Source organism: Orcinus orca, chromosome 17, assembly GCF_937001465.1.
Source record: "Orcinus orca chromosome 17, mOrcOrc1.1, whole genome shotgun sequence".
NCBI lineage: Eukaryota > Metazoa > Chordata > Mammalia > Artiodactyla > Delphinidae > Orcinus > Orcinus orca.
Window position 1 is genome coordinate 28,791,823 of NC_064575.1, and position 20,059 is coordinate 28,811,881.

Here is a 20,059-nt window from a genome sequence, read left to right on the forward strand (position 1 = left end):
AAGTGAGGGCCAAGTCTCCCAGTCTAGTGCTCTTTCAATGGTCGTATCCTTTCTAATTTTGTTTAATGTTTAGTTTGGCTTAACAGAGACCATCTGTGGTGAGTCAATTAGTCATGGATTTGCCCAGAAGAAGTGTATTTTGAAGGAAAATGTAAAACACGACTTGGATTTAGCTTAGAGAAAATGAGCCCATCCTGCAAAGGGAGCTTAAGTGCCAAATAGTAGACTTTTCATGAAAAAGAACCCTCAAGATTCGCCAGGTACTGGGAAACAAAGAGAGAAAGTTGGTTGTAAGCAGGTGAAGAATTCATGCTTTTGTGTCGCAAGTTTTTAACTAATTTTCAGAATAGGCAAAATAAGCAGAATGGAAAAGAGAAGAAAAGGGAGGAGATGGAGAGAAGTAAAACGTTCAGGTGCTGCTGAAAGAGCAAGCTCTCCTGTTCAGGGAGCACAGGGCTGTGAGGATGCATGCGGCCCAGCAGATAGGAAGCGTCTACCGTGAATCCTGGCCCTGGGCAGCGGTGACGGCCTGCCTCAGTCCCGCAAGGCAGTCCCTCTAGGCAGCTGGCCACCCAGCAGGGAGAGCTTTGTCAAGAGCCTCCTGCTAAGCCTGAATTTTCCTTGAAAATTGTCTAAAACAAACACTGGTTTTTAAGCTCTTTAGAAATGAAAACAGTAAATAGAAACCACTGATTAGTTCTCTTTTGGAAAGCACCAACAATTAAATGGAAGTGTTGTTGACAATATAAATTCCGTTCCAGGAGACAAAAGTTACTTACGCATTCGAAACTTTTAAGGGTTTTCACCAAGCTTTAAAATGTTAAAATGTTAACCACACATCTTCAGTGTGTTCTTTTAGCCCAACAAACCCCTCCAAAAGGATCAGTAACGTGTAGAATAGCATCCTACTGCAGGGTCTCCTGTGTGTATTTCTCTTTATTGTGCGTAATTGCCTCATTGTTTTGGAGACCACGCAAACACTGTTTGGGACCACATGCTATTTACACATTAATTATTTATAGTTATTTAAATTATATATTTTATCCTAATTGAAGTAATAAATTTGTTCAAGTAAGTTTTAGACTTAAGGCCCATTTTAAATGAACTTTTATTTTTATGTCCTTGTGTTTAGTGCCTATAAATGGCTTCCTGTAACACTCACACCAGTTGAAGAAATGAAAATGGTGTTAAACATCTGATTCTGCGCTAAACTTTACTCTAGTGGTGTTTTCTGAAGAGTATTAAATAAATTGAACCTCCAGTTTCTAAAGAAAAAAAACTTACCTCATCCTCAGCTCCCACTTATTACCCCAAAGTCATAAATTCTCATTAGTCAGCCATAATGTTCAAAACAATACGTAACGCATAGCTCCAATCACTCAGTGCTGGGTTCCCTCCTATACCCAGTTTTTAAATAGCAGAGTTAGAAGGGCACATTGAGTCCTAGGCAATAGAGATTCTGAACCCATAGGAACTTCCTAGAATAACACTCTGGCTTATATGTCATAAATTGAGTCAACTAAGTAACTTGGTGTGTGAAAGGTATACTCAACAAATTATAATCCAGTCCCTAAAGAATATTGCACTGAAAGGATTTACAGAATTATGCCAAATCTAAAACTCATTAAAGACTTAGACTATCATTTAGGGAAAACTCATTTCTCTCGTACATGAATAATATTGGTGGAAAATAGAAAAATATTATGAATTTTTGTATTCTATTCTATTGTAAGTAGTTAGTACATTTCAGTGAAAGAAAGAGCAACGCAAGAAATTAGGGAGGTCTCAAGGAGTGATACACTGGGAAGCCCTACAATTCTATACTCTCTTCTTTAGATTAAGAAGAAAAAAATATAACCAAATGGCATATTTAACAGATAAAAATGAAGAATTTGCTTCATTTGGAATGAGTTTTTCTTGGAATAGCTGCAATTTTGTTGTTGTTTTTCAAGTTTTCCTTTTCTTTAGATTCCACCTACTGGGATTAATTTTCTCTAGAGTGATCTCATGCCTGAAACATCAGTTTGAAGGTGTAGGTGTTCATCTTATTGACTTCCTTTTCCCCAAGGTGTAGGGTTTGTGTTTGTAAAGACAATTAGTATGGGGCTCTTTTAAGCCAATTTCACATACAAAGTGAAATGTGGAACCAACAGTGCAAAGCTCCTCTCTGAGCTTTCTTCTCATAAACCAATAATAAAGAACCTCTAAGTAGGATGCCTTCGTGTGAAACTCAGAGATGAGAGAAATGTTCCTGCTACCCTTGGCAGACTATTTTTCATTATCATAACACCAAAAAAACCATAATAATTCAGACAAGTCAGTAAGAAATTTTCAATTACTGAAAATACTTTGTCTCCACTATAGTAGTGAATCACTCCTGTTAATTTGCATAGCTCTACATTTAGCACTGAAAAATAGAATATTTAGCTCTTGTAGAATTTCAAGTTTTATAAGTTATCTTATAATTGCAAAAAAAGAAGATAAATGTTAGTATATAATAATAAATTGCAGGTAAGATCTCTGCTGTCAAGTAAAAAACACAAATTTTGCTTTTTTTAATAGTAATGACTCAAAGACGTCGACAGCCAACTGACGAGTGAAGTTTCCCTGATATTGTGCGTAAATCAAAGAAGATACAGCGAGAGTATTTCCATGATATTTTAGCCGATTTGCCTGAAAGCATCTGCCTTTTCAAGTTGACAATTTGCATCCGAACCTTAAAAAAAAATGATGATTAGAAATAGATTTAGTTACATGGAAAAATATTTACAATATATTTCGGGGTGGGGTAAAAAAACCAAACTCTATATAGTATGATCTCATTTGTAATCTCACTAATGAGATAAGTTCCCATGGTGCGGAAGGAAGCCTCCTGCCAAAAATCAAACAGCAAGAACAGAGACTTGCTGACAACTATGTGACTGAACTTGGGAACAGATTCTCTACCACTAGCTGAGCCTCGAGATGACTACAGCCCCAGGTGACAGCTTGACTGTCACCTCAGGAGAGCTTGGCTCTGAAAGTAGACTTCCAAGTTCAAGTCCCGTTAACACCACTTACCAGTGCTGTGACCTTAGGAAAGTTACCTAGCCTCTCCATCACTCCAGCTTTCTTATCTATGAATTTGAAATAATAATAACACAAATGTCATAGGGTTGCTGTGAATAACTCCATTCATGTAAAGCAATTAGAACAGTACTTGGAACATTATAAATGCCCAATAAATATCATTATTGTAATATATTATATATAATAACTACATAGTACACTAAAAACTAACATAAGTAAATGGCTTTAAGGGGTTGTATTAGTTATCTCCTGTTTTATAACAAATCTCCCCTGAATTTAATAGCTTTCAAACTTTAACAAAGTGAGCTGAGAAGCATCCCCTGTCTCTCAATAATAGGTCTGAGTATGCCCACCACACTTGGGCATCAGAGAGGTTACCTCTGCGAAAATGCACAGTTGGCTGTCCCTCAGTAAGTCAGCTTCCTCTAGTAGGAGGTTCTCAAGGTGCAATTCTCATGACTGCCACAGATAATCAAGTATCAAGACAATTGTTATGGAAAGAAAACCATATTTGAATACTTAGATGAACTCTTTTTAAATGAGCATTTTAACAAACAAAAATCAAAACTTTTATTCCCAAAATATTTGCACAGTTTTCATAAACATTTCAAAACCAGTTGCTTAGAGACTGATTTCTAACCTAAATAAATCAACATTTTTTACAATTTACTGAAACATGCCCTGGATTTCCATGGTGCCATGTTTAATTCAAGCAAGACTCTATAAAAAAAGTTAACAGAGAAAAGAACCTTGGTTTTTGATTGACTTGTAGTTTCGGGGCATTTCCACAACCTGATACTTCTCTTATATCTGTTGTTCCCATACAAGCCTTTCTCTCCAGGGAAATAGCTTTCTCTTCCTAGGACACCATCAACTGCACCCTTGCAATGCTTTTCTCTCTGACTGTTAGTCTGTGACCAATTTTCTCTCTCCAACATTTTGGAGAAACCCGCTATGGATTGAAATTGGAGGTCACAGTTTCCTTCCACATGTTAGTCTCAGAATGTGGGACACAGCCCTGTGCCCAAGAGGAGCCCATGGTCAAGCTGAAAAGCCAGCTGTGAAAGCTTTCAAGACTTAATCTCTTCACCCTGTCATCAACTCCTCTGGTGTCCAAATTTGTCAGGTGCCATTTGGCGTCAGGAATAGCAGAGAATGTTTAAATCCAGATTTATTCCTCCATTATGTGAAGCTTTATTTCTGAAATGCTGTTTTGTTTCATTTTATTTTTTAAGACATTGCTTCTTGGTTTATTCAATTCAATTGCCACATACATACTGGGTGCTTTCATGAAGTAGTAAATTTTTGGTGGGTGGTGGGGGAGTGCTTAGATTATTAAAATTATTATTATTAGTTTGTCCCTATATGTTTGTGCCTTTAAAAATATTGAATATATAAGCATCTGCTGGAAAAATAGCTCAGATGAGGAGTTTGATAAATATTCAGACTTTATTTTTTTTTTATATTCAGACTTTAAGTGCGTTCACTAGTTTGATATTTTTATCTCATTTTTCTCATGCTTGATCTCAGCCATTACCAAAGGTTCTCAAACTATAATGTGCATAAAAATAACTCACGGGACTTCCCTGGTGGTGCAGTGGTTAAGAACCCGCCTGCCAATGCAGGGGACACGGGTTCGAGCCCTCATCCGGGAAGATCCCGCATGCCATGCCGCGGAGCAACTGGGCCCGCGTGCCATAACTACTGAGCCTGAGATCTAGAGCCCGCGAGCCACAACTACTGAAGCCCGTGTGCCTAGAGCCCATGCTCCGCAGTTAAAGAAGCCACCGCAATGAGAAGCCCGCGCACCGCAATGAGGGGTAGACGCTGCTCGCCGCAACTAGAGAAAGCCCGCGCGCAGCAACAAAGACCCAACTCAGCCAAAATTAAATAAATAAATAAACGTTAATTAAAAACACAAAAAGGCAAACTCAGGGAGCTAGTTAAAAATGTAAATTCCAGAACACTATTCCCAAAATTTTAGATTCATTGAGCCTGGGAAAAAGACCAAGAAGTGCATTTTTAACAAACCAGTGTAAAGTGGTCTGTAAACCACAATTTGAAAATACTGTTTTAGACATTCAAATGTAAAAGTCATTAAAATTTAAATCAAAGAATCATAACCATATTCAGTGCTATTGCTCATAAATGGCAAAACTGGGCACCTAAACAGTAAATTCATAGACCCACCCAAGTGTCATCATCTCCAGGGAAAACAGATATGAGGTAGCCAGCACCAGGAGAAGGGGAGAGAGAGAGAGAGAGAGGGAGCGAGAGCGCTGGGCAAGCTCTGAATGGCTTGGACAGTGGACAGCAGGGGAGCATCAGGTACTGATTATGGCAAAGGAGGTGCTTTACCAACCCTTCTGTTAATGTTTAGTTTTGTTGTTTTCCAATTTCAGAGGTAATACGTGATTAGCACAACCTTTTTGAAAACACAAAAAGAAAGTTGACTGTTAATAATAACTTTAATTTATGGACGTATATAAAATACCTTTATTTTCATATTTGTATATTGTTATTTCCTAAAAATATCATGGTATATATAATTCAATGTAATTTTTTTCCACCAATCAGTATCCTTATTTCCCGTGTCAAAAAAAAAATCTAAAAGATGATTTTAAGTGGCTAACCAGCATTCCATCGTGTAGATATTCCACAATTTAATTAAATATTCTTTTGTTATTGAATATTCAGTCCCACTGTGTGGTGGACATGGGATGAGCCACCACCATCCCCTTCAACACAGATATTTTAAATATTTGAGAGAAGTCTTTTAATTTTTCCCTTTATTGTTTCTGCCTTTTGCATCGAACTCACACAGGACTCCTACTTTGGATACACTGTGATGTTGAAATGCACTGTGTAATCAGCCTCTGTTTTTTTTTTGTTTTTTTTGTTTTTTTTGTTTTTTTGTGGTACGCGGGCCTCTCACTGTTGTGGCCTCTCCCGTTGCGGAGCACAGGCTCCGGATGCTCAGGCTCAGCGGCCATGGCTCATGGCTCCACGGCATGTGGGATCTTCCCGGAAGGGGGCACGAACCCTATACCCTGCATCGGCAGGCGGACTCTCAACCACTGCACCACCAGGGAAGCCCAGCCTTTGTATTTTTGATTGAACAGTTTCTCATTTTCTACCCATTTGAGATCATCAAAGCAAATTATATCTCAGGGTTCAAGAGTCATTAGACCTGGCTCTCACTGCGTTAGAAGTAGGGGAAAGTTTCGGCCTCATTCTCCTCAAGTAAATACCAACTCATCCAAATCTTTATAACTTCCTGTCTTTTGTGACTTTGCAATTTCCCATTCTTCTCATTGACCCTATTTACCACTCTAGACCTATGAAATCCCATATTGTGTTTTATTCAGTAGCCTGCTATCTAGTGGTTGAAATGGAGAAGTACAGGTATTTCCCCCCTAAAGAATAATCCCATTTCAGAATACAGCTCTAAGGTCACTCCAGTAATAACCTCATATTTGTATAAAACTATGAATAGTTTATAAATCACTTTTTAAATAGTAGAATTAATCATAAACCTAGAGTCAGAATATCTTTGTTTTATCTCCAGATCTGCAATTACTGATTTGTAACTTCTGTTTTTAAAAAAAATTACTTAACTTTTTGAAGTTGGGTCTCCCTTTCTTTGAGGTAAGAAGGCTGTTTTTGATGTTCCTAAGTTCTTTATAATTTTCAGTATGTTTTACAATTCTATTATATGTAGCATTTGGAGAACTCTTAAATCAAGAAATTTCTTTTTCAGATTCTTTAATGATTAGACACAAAAAGCCATGAATTCCTCCTTATTTCTTCAGTTGGTATGACATTCTATCAAATTATCTCTGATAATATCCCTTCCTATTCTAAGACTATAAGGTTTGTTTGTATAAAACTCTCTCTGATTACAAATCTTTCTTCTGTGACATCTTTAATAATGTAAATATAATGTATAATAATGACCTCTATAATAATGTAAAATCACCTTTCTACCTAACAATTCATTTTTCTTAGTTCATATTTTCTAATAGAAACAGTATTCTCAGCATAACAATGCCATTTATTATTCCCACTGGTGAATTTTCCATCATTAGTTCATGTAATTACCATACAAGCTTACTGCTGTAGCAAGACAGGTCCTGGGATCTCTGCCATCAAGATAGAAAAAAATAGGGCTTCCCTGGTGGTGCAGTGGTTAAGAATCCGCCTGCCAATGTAGGGGACACGGGTTCGAGCCCAGGTCCAGGAAGACCCCACATGCCGCCGAGGAACTAAGCCCGTGCACTACAACTACTGAGCCTGTTCTCTAGAGCCCATGAGCCACAACTACTGAGCCCGGGTGCCACAGCTACTGAAGCCTGCACGCTTAAAGCCCGTGCTCCAAGAGAAACCACCGCAGTGAGAAGCCCACGCACTGCAATGAAGAGTAGCCCCCACTTGCCACAACTAGAGAAAGCCTGGTGAAGCAACGAAGACCCAATGCAGCCGAAAATGAATAAATAAATAGACAGAAAAAAATAAAAATGAGAAACATTTGGAGGGCAGAAGAAAACATTGTAAGGTTATTACATTATAAAATACATGTGAATTCAAAAATATATAATTTCTTCAAGTGAAACGTGAATATTTATACAATAGTATGATATACGAGTTTTATAGCTTTTTAAAATTAATGTTATAAATCAGAATTTCTCAAATACTATTCCAAAGAATACTACTTCTTCAGGTTGTTAAAGACATTAATTGCCCAAACGAAGGGAGTCTTTGTCCAATCAATTGTTTGGAAAATGCTGTTTTAAAGTTAAGTGGCTCTGATCACCAAAGGACTGCCCAGCGACTTCAGTATGTTAACATGCACTTTGTCCAGGATGGGATGTACTATCTAACCTGTTTTTTCACAGAGCTTTTCTTTACCCCCACAGAACATCTCTTATGAAACTGTCGACTGAAAAGAAAACACACACACACACACACACACACACACACACACACACACACAGCTTAAGAGCACTAAGTTTCAGGTTTATTTTATTTTATTTTTTAGTTTTTCATGTTTGAGAGACAAAGCTCTCTTCGTTTATTTGCCATGAGGATGGGGAAGAGAACTGACAGGTCACAGGCATGTCTGCACATGGGGGTGCCAGAAGCTGGTATCCACCAGGCCCTCACTCTGCCAGGAGGCCTCTCTGGAAGGGGCTGCCAGCTCACAGATGCCTTGGACACCCTCCATGCCAATCACAAAAAAGTCACAACTGTCCCATTCTTGCCAATCTGCCTGGGATCCAGGGGAAGAAAGCAGATAATGATCCTTCAGGGGACAGAGAAAAAGATGTCATCAGCTCCTGGGTTAATGCCTCACATTCCAAGACCCGGAGACATGCACACCCACCATGGGCTCCCAGGCCAGCCTGCCTTAGCCCCCAGGCATTTTGCAAGCCTGCCTCACCCCATTAATGCTCTCCCAACAACCCCCAACAGGGCAGTGGGCATGTCAGGGATGGGATGGTGACTGCACATCATCATCGCCCTCCCAGGACAGACTCTCAACACGGCAGCCTCCATGGTCACTGTATGCCGTCTGTGGGCTCACAGGGGAACCCTCTCTCTTCCAAACCGCAGGCCCCCTGGGGACATGTGCAGTGCTCCAGCCACCTGTTTTCGCAAAGCCTGGCTTAAGAAGGCCAAGCACAGGGTGACTCCCACCCCCTCCCCCACCCCCATAATATCTGTGGAGTGAGTGTGCCTCTCTCACAGAAGTGACAGGAAGTTCTTTGTGAAGAAACAGGATACTTGGGATAGCCTGGGGCCAAGGAGGTATATGTGACAACCTCAGTTTTCCCATCTGTAAATAGGCATAATGGAGATATCTACTTCATGGGGATGGCATGTCCGCATGAGGGGTGTGGACACGGGGACAAAACTTCTAAGGATCAAATGGAATCATGCATGTGAGTTACCTATCGAGTATCTGGCACGTGGTAAATTACGCATTACTTATCATTGTTAGAATTATTATCGCTCCCCAGCTTGAGGACCAGGTCTGAGCCCCCTCCCGCCCCGGAAGTGACCATTCTTCACCAGCCTTTCTGGGCCAATGAAGGCTCCATTCTGGAAGGTTCTTTCAAGCTTCTCATGCACTTAGTACTTCGTAGGCATGGACTTGGCTCAGGAATATTTTTCACCCGGGAAGAAATGTTAACCTTGCCACAGAATCCCAGGTTTGGGAGCCGTAGGGGCTTCTTGGGAATCATTTAATCCATGCCTCTCTATTCACAGAAGAGAAGGGTACAAACCAGAGATGGTTCATTTCCGGGTTTGTCTGGATCCCCCAGCTGCTCGGGACCCAGAACCCAGGTCTCCAGACATTCAGTCCAATGCTCTTTCCACTACTCCGTGGCCCTCCTGGGAACCTTACATGGGACCCAAAAGTCCCAGCCTCAGAACATACCCAAAATTCCTCCTGACCTGCTTGGAGAAGTTCTAGAAAATTACTCCTGTTTTCCTAAGATGTGGAGAAGTCTGAAGGCAGATGATAACTGGCTTTGGTTTTGTCAGGGTAACAACATCCCACCCTGCCAGGTGCCAGGGCAAGTACGGTATAGTGCCATCCCATGCAGTGCCCCCAGGGAGTGGTTAAAGACAGCCTTCCCACTTCACAGATGGAAACACTGAGGTCCAAGAGGCCACACCTTACCCAGGTGTCACAGGAACCACTGCAGAGCCAGGAATTCATTCAATTCCACCACCACTCTGAAAGTGGCTGCACCACGGAGGGTGGGGGGGCAAGGGGTCAATGGGCCCTGGGGCACCAGATCCTTCTTGCACAGGGTGAGAAATTTATTTTTTCCCCAAACTTAGGAGGGGCCTGAGGTGGGATCCCTGCTCCCGGCCGCGCAGCAGTCCCAAGAGGGTCCTCTCCCTGCCCCTAAGCATCAGTCCTGGGCCAGCTCCAGCTCCTTGGTAAGGAACTCGAAGAGGCGGTGTGCCCATCACACCGATGGAGGAGACCAGCAGCTGCGCGCCGGGATCCGCCAAGTCGTTCACCGCTGTGGCCAAGCCAGACCGCACCGTCAAGTTCACGCGCTGCAGGGACACGAAAGCTTAACCTGAAGCCGGCGTAGGCCGGGATCGAGCTGAGGACCGGGGCGCGTGGAGTGCGGGAGCGCGGGGTGGAGATGCGCGGGCCCCAAGGGATTAAAGCTGGGGGCACCGGCCGGGGTTACTGGAGGTCACGTCGGGGTCCTGACTGGGCAAGGCGACACGGAACGGATGCGGGGCCGCGGGGTCACAGAGAGCTGGAGGTCAGACTCGGCGGGCGGCGGGGCGGGCGGGCGCGGAAGGGTCGGGCTCACGGTTGGGGAGCCGGGGCGGGGACAGATTCCGACCCAGGTCAGTCAACCTCCTCCCACCCCGTGCTCCCCGGCCCATGCTCACGTCCTCAGGCTTGCCCAGGGTGGCAGCAGTGGCCGCGCACAGCCGCTTCTCCGGGCCCGCGGGCACGCGGCCGGCGGGCAAGTTCGTGTGCAGTTCAACGAACTGCCGAGTCCAGCGCTGTGCGAAGGGCAGCAGCGGAGAAAGCTCAGTTTTATTTTATTTGGGAACCTTATTGAGGACTATAGCCTGGAGACAGCCTCTCAGATAGCTCTGAGGTACTGCTCTGAAGAGGTAGGGGAAGAGCCAGTATAAATATGAATTTGGGGCTGGGGAATACATGTAGTCATGCGTACATGTTGGTAAGAAATTATTGCTAATCACAGAAGCAGACATCTCACGTCAATGAGTTTAGCGCTTTTCTATGTATGGGAAGGTGCAAGAATCTGGAGTCACTGAAATTCTTCCTTAGATATGCATCTTAACCGTCTAGGGACGGTAATCCTAAACACAGAATGCTTCATCCTGTTTTTGCCATCCTGAATTCCCTGAATTCAGGGCGTACAGTCAGTGGGTGACTGCAAATTCAGGGCGTAGAGTCGGTGGGTAACTGCAGTGCAACTTATCCCTTTGTGTAACTGGATGATAAACAACAGACACTCTGTTCTTTTTGTTTACAGACCCTTAAAACAAGAAAAGTTGCAGTGAACATGTAGGGTAAACGGAACCAGACTGTGAAATAACAGATGAAAACATTTTTAAAAAATTGCTCTTTAGGAGGAAGAAAAGAAGGGCTTGCATTATGGTGAAGACCAGTGATGGTTTGGTGAGCCTTCAAGAGAGAGGAAGTAGGAGAATACCTTGGCACTTAATGAGATGTCCAAAAACATCTAACATATACAACAGGAAGTCACTTGTGGAAGCTGCAGTGCGACTTTTTTAAATGAAAAATTTATAGGTAATGTATGTTAAAGAGAAAAACCACAGGCCCCAAACAGCACCACTTTTGCTAAAGCCCATGATACCACCTAGATTTCATAGCTAACCTAACTGCAGTTTCAACCTGCCTCAGAAATGTAATCTTAATCACGCAGTTGGAATTTTCTAGTCAGCATGTTGGCCTTCTCCCCACCCCACCCCCACCCCCCATCCCAAAGGAAGAAGACGCATGCTGCATGATAAAACCCTCTGGGTCTCTTCCCTCCAAAAATAAGTTGTCCTGGCCCAAAATAATCCTTTCTTTTCTTTTACTAATGACTTCCTCTCCCCACCCTTCTTTCTATAAAAACCTTCTGCCTGTACCACTCCTGGGAGTGCTCTTGTAGTTACCAGATGGGATGCTTCCTGGTTCATGAATTGTTGAATAAAGCCTTCAGATTTACTCTGTTGAATTGTTCTTTGACGGGTAAATTAAGTGAAAAGGTGCTTGCTGTAATGTTATGATGACCCCTTGTGGTTCAAAACCAAAATGACCCTTTGAAAAATTAATCCTGGCACCAGGAGCAGCAAATATCTTGGAGTTTAAATAACATTCTTTCAATGTTCCCCAAACTATTGTTAGTGGTTATCTCTTCAGAGTGGTTTTAGAGGGACTTTCATATCATGCATTGCTGTAATAGTTAAAATTTTTGCAAAAAGTATGCATTGCCCTGGTAAGCAGAGCAGAAAACGATAAAGACTAAACAAAATATGAGGGAAAATAATCATCTTTCTCAGGTAGATATTCGTTTCTCTGCAAGCCAGAATATAGAATTTGGATTAAAGTAAATTACTGCCCCTAATCTTTTTAAATAAACAGGATTTTGACCTTTTTTTTTTTTTTTTTTTTGATGTTGTGGGTAGAAGGGGTTTTTTGGTCTTTTTTTAATTGCGGCACGCGGGCCTCTCACTGTTGTGGCCTCTCCCGTTGCGGAGCACAGGCTCTGGACGCGCAGGCTCAGCGGCCATGGCTCACGGGCCCAGCCGCTCCGCGGCATGTGGGATCTTCCCGGACCGGGGCACGAACCCGTGTCCCCTGCATTGGCAGGCAGACTCTCAACCACTGCACCACCAGGGAAGCCCCAGGAGTTTATTAATTAATTTATTTTTTTGCTGTGTTGTGTCTTCGTTTCTGTGTGAGGACTTTCTCTAGTTGTGGCAAGCAGGGGCCACTCTTCATCGCGGTGCGCGGGCCTCTCACTATCGCGGCCTCTCTTGTTGCAGAGCACAGGCTCCAGATCCGTAGGCTCAGTAGTTGTGGCTCACGGGCCTAGTTGCTCGGCGGCCTGTGGGATCCTCCCAGACCAGGGCTCGAACCCGTGTCCCCTGCATTAGCAGGCAGATTCTCAACCACTGCACCACCAGGGAAGCCCAGGGTTTTGAACTTTTTACCTTTGCTTTAGAGTTATACTTACATAAATATTTTATCTAAGTATTATGAGTGATGATTGTTTTTTGTACTTTTCTAATCAGATTAAAATTTTTGCCCTAGAACAGATTTTGTGGTAAGAAATTAAATAGGGTCACTGAAGAACAATAAGCTATTATGAAGGAAGACACATACTGTATCAGGTCCAGCCTTAATTAACATATAAAAGCAAAAATATAATTTTGATAAAGTATAAAAACTGAATCATTAAGGCAAACAGCACATTACAAATCCCTGACAAAACAGATTTCATCACCAGCCAACATGTGAAGTACTTTTAGTATTCTCTTTAGCAAGAAGAAAATATTAAAACACCCTTAAAACTTTAAATTATCCAAAACCAACAAAGCATAAATGGTCCCACTTTTAACCTCAGACGAGAGATCCTTCATGCTGAAGTGGCCCAGAAAGTCAGTGATGCTGATGACAGTTGGCAAACACTCTGGCTTATAAGAAAGGAGTTAACCGGGAGTACACACACTCTGGCTGAGCAATGTGATAGCTGTTTCGAATCAATGTCAAGGGAGCAGTCTTGCTTTGCCTGCAGTGTTCTTGTCCTGAATTCAGTCACATGCTTTCTGGGTTTTCTCACTGTAGCCCACTTTAATCACTTGAAGAACGTACACGGAATTTAAGTTCATGTGGCTTTAAAACTCAATTTTTCAGCATGATGTGTTTTTTTGGACTGATATGGGAGGTTTGTTCTGTTTTGATATGTTCTAACCAGAAAACTTAAGTACTGGAGAAAACAGTTAAGGAGAGGCAACCACAAACCCATCTACAAAGGCACTGTTTCTACTGGGCACATGTGCTCTTAGAAATCAGCCACCTTCATGTACTGACCTTAGCTTCCAGTGAGCAGCGCGGGGCTATCAGACCACTAATTGAACTGCCCACTCCAGTGCGGAGACTTTGCCTTTCTGCGAAATCTCATTAAGAACTACAATGTTAAACCAGAGCTCCTTGGAGAAATAGCCAATTCCAGGTCAGGGTAAAAATTGAACAAAATGAGTAGGGAACAGCCTGTCTACAGAAAGCAAGGAATTTGTCAGACTACTGGGGTTATATCAGAAAACAGGATGACTATGCTTAAATCCATATGCTAATAATAATATTTTTTATTTTGAAAAACAACCCTTATTTGTCACTTTTGGAGGATGCTAAGAGCCAACTTGTTATTTGGAAAACTAGTAAGTAAATGGAACGAGTTGAGCCTTTATCCTGCTTTCTTATATGAAATGTAAACTAGGGTAACCAACAGTTGTTGAAAAGTCTCTTTTTATATAGTTCTCCAGCTAATAAATGAAGAAGGAATGATAAACTAAAATATAATCATTTTGTGACTGAATGAAACAGTGGACCTAAGTGGTAATCATAAATGGCATCTGACATAAAAAAAAAAAAAGAGATACGTTACATGCATCCTGATGGAAGCATTCAAGACTGCTGTTAAGTGTTCTTGCAAAAAATCTAACATGAAAGGGATCTAGTGGCCAGATTTAACTACCAACTTATAGGAATAACAGGAGATAGACCAACAAGTTCAGTGACACCTCAGAATGTAATCAGCAAATTCCAAACTGTGAAAAACTCTCCAGAACCTGAGACCAAGTGTCTTAAACAAAAAGCAGGGCTAGAGGGAGGGAAGGCGTACCTAAAAGAAAGTTAAGAGGCATGTAACCCAATTATAATGTCTCCTCATTCCAACAAGCCAAGTGTAAAAAAAATTATGCTGAGAAAATTTGAACATTAACTGGATATTTAATATTAAGGAATAGGGCTTCCCTGGTGGTGCAGTGATTGAGAGTCAGCCTGCTGATGCAGGGGACACGGGTTTGTGCCCCGGTCTGGGAAGATCCCACATGCCGCGGAGCGGCTGGGCCCATGAGCCATGGCCGCTGAGCCTGCGCCTCCAGAGCCTGTGCTCCGCAACGGGAGAGGCCACAACAGTGAGAGGCCCACGTACCGCAAAAAAAAAAATAATAATAAATAAAAATAAAAAAATAATATTAAGGAATAACTTCAAGTACAATGGAGTCATGATTATATTATAATGTATAATACAGTATATGTAACAATATTATATTATTGTTAAAGGATTTTTATCTTTTAGAGATAACTGAAATATTTATAGATAAAAAATGATATCTTGGATTTACTTGTAAATAATTAAGGATAGGGAGGAAGTAGGCAATGTTATAGAGCAGGGCCAAAAAAGATGGCCCAGACCAAATCTGGCCCACCACCTGTTTTGTTTGTTTGTTTAAATATTTATTTATTTATTTGGCTGATCGGGTCTTAGTTGCGGCACGTGGGCTTCTCTCTAGTTTTGGCGGGAGGGCTCCAGAGTGCGTGGTCTTAGTTGCCCCACAGCATGTGGGACCTTAGTTTCCCAACCAGGGATCGAACCCATGTCCCCTACATTGGAAGGCGGATTCTTAACCACTGGACTACCAGGGAAATCCAATGTTTTTGGTAAATAAAATTTTATTGGAATACAGTCAGGCTCATTTGTTTATGTGATCTATGACTGCTTTCTTGCTACAAAGGCAGAGTTGAGTAGTCGCAACAGAGACTGTATGGCCCACAAAGGCGAAAATATTTACTATTTGGCCCTATGGGGAAAAACCTTCGTGATCCCTGGTAAAGCTGAACTAAGACTGGCCGTGAGTGAATAATTATTGAAGCAGGGTGATGGATACATGGGGGTTAATTATAAAGTATTGTTTCCATTTATATATGCTTGAAATGTCCCATAATAAAAGGGTTTAAAGTTTATTTGTTTGAAGTGCTGATAGCTTTAGAAAAGGACTTTGACTTGGCCTTTGACTTTGTCACTGAGTATGGCATCCTGGGCCCACTCCAGGGGGCCTACACAACACTGTGTAGAGGGCCTACACAGCACTGTATCCTACACAACACTGCCTCTAAAGACACTCCGAGGGACTGTTTGGCTGGGAATGGCTACGAAGCTAATGACTCTTGGGAGCTCTTAAAATTGACAGAAATTTGTAATAAGTCCTATATATTCTACATAGATAAGCATACATACACATATACATATATTTGTATAGCATGCTACAAAACCACAATACCTTCATTCTTTGGATACAATTACCAAATATAGTGTTTCCTAGAGAAACGTGGAACTAAAGACTCTGTAAGAGCAATTTTATCCAGCAAACAGCTATTTGAGTCTCTGCCCGCCCTCAAGGCATGCTACTAGGCACTTGAGAGACAGAAAGATGATAAGATACTCTTCCTGGCTTTCAGGAACTCCGTGTAGTTAAAGAATTAGGATTACAGTTTGTAGTAACAGGAGGAAGAAGGGAAGCCATTGCAGTAGCTTCTTAGCACACAAGCCCACACCTGCTAAGCATATTAAGGATTGTATCTCATTTAATATTTACAACAAACTGAGGTGAGTGTTATTATCTTCATTTTACACATGAAAACACTGGCACTCAGAGAGAGGAAGTCATTTAAACTCATACTCTGTCGCACTCCAAAGCCCACTCTTCTAAACATCATTGGTAGTTTAAACACTGAAATGAACATTTTTATTACATTTTCACAAGAAGGACCCATTTACAAAGAAGCTCCAGATTATTGTCACTGTGCTGCGTTTCCTCTCATATCCCATGAGTTTGATCTCATTTTTGATAGGTACCTGCAGCAGGAATGAGACATTTTTGCTTTTGCTAGGTTAGAAGAGTAATGTGAAGAAAAGGAAATACTTTGCCTGCTTCATCCACTAATTTCATAATAGTGGAGAAAGTAGATGTCTATCATTTTAAAGAAACATTGGAACTTGTCTGCTTATAAATATAAAACATGGCAAACTGAAGTTTTTCGCACACACTCACACAAAATCCATTCTTTTTTGAGCATGTGGACATTCAGGGCTAGTTCTCAGCAAAACTATGAAGACTGTGTTGTGCTCTAAATATTTAACAACTGGCTCTCTCCCCAAAATATGTATATATGTTTATCATAAATTTTATGATATAAAGGATGCATATTACCCAATTTACAAATAACAATAAAATAATACTCTTTCTTACAAATCCCATATATTTCATTGATTTTCACAGTATGCTTTCATTTATCTTTGTTCAACTCTAGAATCTGTAGCCAACCTATGGTTGCAATTGACAAACAAGTATAGTTCCAGTGACTGTTGGTTGATATTTTTATTTACATTAATGAGTAGGACAAAAATGAAACAATGAAGTCATATGTAATGTGTGTGGCTTCTTTGCTGAATAAAACAGTTTTTTGAATACTGAAAGACTATTTCTTCAAATTTTTTGCAATTCACAATGTAACTGTAACAGGAAGGGGGACGGGCCCCTTCCAGGGCCAGAAAGTGAGCTCTTGTCTAATACTCGGAAATGGATTGTCCGAGGAGACACACGTACTGACAAAGCAAAAGATTTTATTGGGAAGAGGCACCTGGGCGGAGAGTAGCAGGGTAAGGGAACCCGGGAGAAGTGCTCTGCCACATGGCTCACAGTCTTGGAAATACTGAGAAGAGACTGGAGAATTTCTGGCACCTTAACTTCAATTAAGAATTTGACACAATATGTATGAAAGTGAAATACTACATATGTAAAATAGTGTTCAGGATATTTGATATAATTTTAGAGCTAAGTGTAAGGGAGAACAAGCATTCCTTTTGGGAGCATAAAACCACAATTACGTCCTGGCTTAATTAAGCTGTGCATTTTGAGCTGCCTCCCGACTTCTGAGAGCTGGTTCCTTATTTGTGATTTGAGTAATAATACTATCAGTCCAGATACTCGTCTGAGTATCCTGAGATCCAAATGGGAAAAAGAAAATGACGAGCGCCTTGTAAAGGGTCAGATTTTGCAAAGGTAGTGGCTTATTATTAAGAATCACAACACTGTGTATCAGCTCCCAGGATTGTTTTCTGGTCTCTGCCTCTAACGACTGGAGGCAGGGAGGGAAGCAGCTACGAACCTTTGACCAGGTTAAGGCATTACTAGTCACTGGTTTTACAAACACGGTGCTGATGAATTAGCTTCTCAGGGTTCTCCAAACTACCTGCTCACGTTTGCTCTATTTACATATAAGTTAATTTAAAAAAAAGAAGTCCTCTCTTTCTTCTTATTGATAGTCCTCAGGACACTTAGGACAAATGTAATTTACAATTGAAAGCTCAGAAGCTCATATGGGGAAGGAATGTTTACACAACATTCTGCTGTAGCAAGGGTTCCAATAGCAAAGCGGGGAAGGGGCCATTTGCTCTCGCAGGGAAAGAGCCCTGCCCCCCGCCTTCTCACGACCCTCCTCTCCCAGCAAGGGTTTGCTCCCGGGTGCACTCGGGTTATCTAGCTGATTCACTGTTGATGTAAAAACAGGGCTGGGCAGGCGATGTTGAAAGCCACTGAAAGCGGAGGAAACTAGTCACGAAACCCCGACTATCAGCTGAGAGATCGCTTCCCGGTAACTCCGGAGAACTGCTAGCACTCTTTCCAGACTGGTGCACGTCCTCGGGGTCTGCCAGGGACGCAGAGCTGTTTTCAGCCTCTCCCGGCCGCGACCGCTTCCCCCATGCTTGAGGGCGCCGAGCTGTACTTCAACGCGGACCATGGCTACCTGGAGGGCCTTGTGCGAGGATGCAAAGCCGGCCTCCTGACCCAGCGGGACTACATCAACCTGGTCCAGTGTGAGACCCTGGAAGGTAAGCGCCGCTCTTCTCGCCGTTTAAAAAGGAAAAAAGGGATTGATGCTGCCCACTGGAAGCATGGACCAGGGGCCTGGGAGTCCAGGGCGGGTTCTTAGGCCCAGGGTCCAGACTTCAGGGGTCAATGAACTTGGACGAGGAAAAAATATTACACCTCTATTTTCAGTATTCTCTAAGTAAAATGTAGCATTTCCTTTCATTATGAATGTAGGCAACAAATCACGGCGGTTAGTACTTTGTCACAAACAGAAATTCAGTGTTTTCATATCCTCATACAGTTCTTACAGATACATTGAGATATCATTTATGTTTTCACTATTTCAAAATTATACTAGATATTGCACTCATCCTTGATATTTAATGTCTTAATAAAGAATCATGTTATTGCACATTTTAAAATATCTTAATAGCTATATTTTAAAATATTTGGTTTCCTTTGTAATACTATGTATTTTCGTTCTACATATTTATTTATTTATTTATTTTTGGCTGCCTTGGGTCTTCGTTGTTGCATGTAGGCTTTCTCTAGCTGCGGCGAGCGGGGGTTACTCTTCGTTGCTGTGAGTGGGCTTCTTATTGCGGTGGCTTCTCTTGTTGCGGAGCCCTGGCTCTAGGCACGTGGGCTTCAGTAGTTGTGGCATGTGGGCTCAGTAGTTGTGGCTCACGGGCTTAGTTGCTCCACGGCATGTGGGATCTTCCCGGACCAGGGCTCAAACCCGTGTCACCTACATTGGCAGGCAGATTCCCAGCCACTGCGTCACCAGGGAAGTCCCTCGTTCTACATATTTATAAATATTATCTGGAGAAGGATATCACCAAACTGTCCAGGGATCCATGGCCAAAAAAAATAATAATAATACCCTAAACCTTGGTCTAGAGAATTTTATTCTATTCTACTTACCAGTATCTATTAACACGAGAGTATGCATATTTGAGGTTTGTCTTTAATGCAGCTTAAGAAAAAAATCAAGAGGCATGGTATGTGGTGAGGCCATCCTAGATTCAAAAGTCCTGACTTTGACCTCTGCCAAGAATAGGTAGGTGACTTGGGGCTGAAAGCCTCTGAGCCTGATTCCTTATTTGTAAAACTTGATGGTAACGCCTGCTTTGCTGAGTTGTTTGGAGAAATAAATAAGGCAGGACATGAGAGAATGTGTTAAGAACTGTGAAGCACTCTACAAATGGAAATGATCTCTTTCTTTTAACCACTTTATGAGGTATGATTGACATGCAAAAAGCTGTATATATTTAACGTATACAACCTGATGAGTTTAGAGATAGGAATACACCTGGGAAATCACCACAATCTATGCCATAAACCCATCCATCACCTCCAGAGGTTTCCTCCTGCCCTCTGTTATTACTGTGTGTGTGTGTGTGTGTGTGTGTGTGTGTGTGTGTGTGTGTGTGTGTGTGTATGTAAACTACAGGCTCTATGCTGTACAGTAGAGCGCTACAGTAGATTTCTAGGACTTATTCATCTTGTATAATCAACACTTCGTATCCGT

General features: G+C 41.8%; 1 protein-coding gene and 1 pseudogene across 2 annotated transcripts in view; one reads left to right on the plus strand and one right to left on the minus strand.

Annotated features, from left to right (window-relative positions):
• Nucleotides 1-8,039: 8,039 nt before the first annotated feature.
• Nucleotides 8,040-10,635, minus strand: LOC101278252 (D-dopachrome decarboxylase-like; annotated as a pseudogene).
• Nucleotides 10,636-18,269: 7,634 nt separating this feature from the next.
• Nucleotides 18,270-20,059, plus strand: part of ATP6V0D2 (ATPase H+ transporting V0 subunit d2) — a 47,708-nt gene continuing 45,918 nt past the window's right edge. Inside the window, exon 1 of one of the 2 annotated variants that reach the window (XM_033439810.2) lies at nucleotides 18,270-18,548. In XM_033439810.2, coding sequence (XP_033295701.1) covers nucleotides 18,419-18,548 — 130 coding nt within the window. In that variant the 5' untranslated portion in view covers nucleotides 18,270-18,418. The remainder of the gene's footprint in view (nucleotides 18,549-20,059) is intronic. The other variant, XM_004276150.4, reaches the window with a different exon arrangement.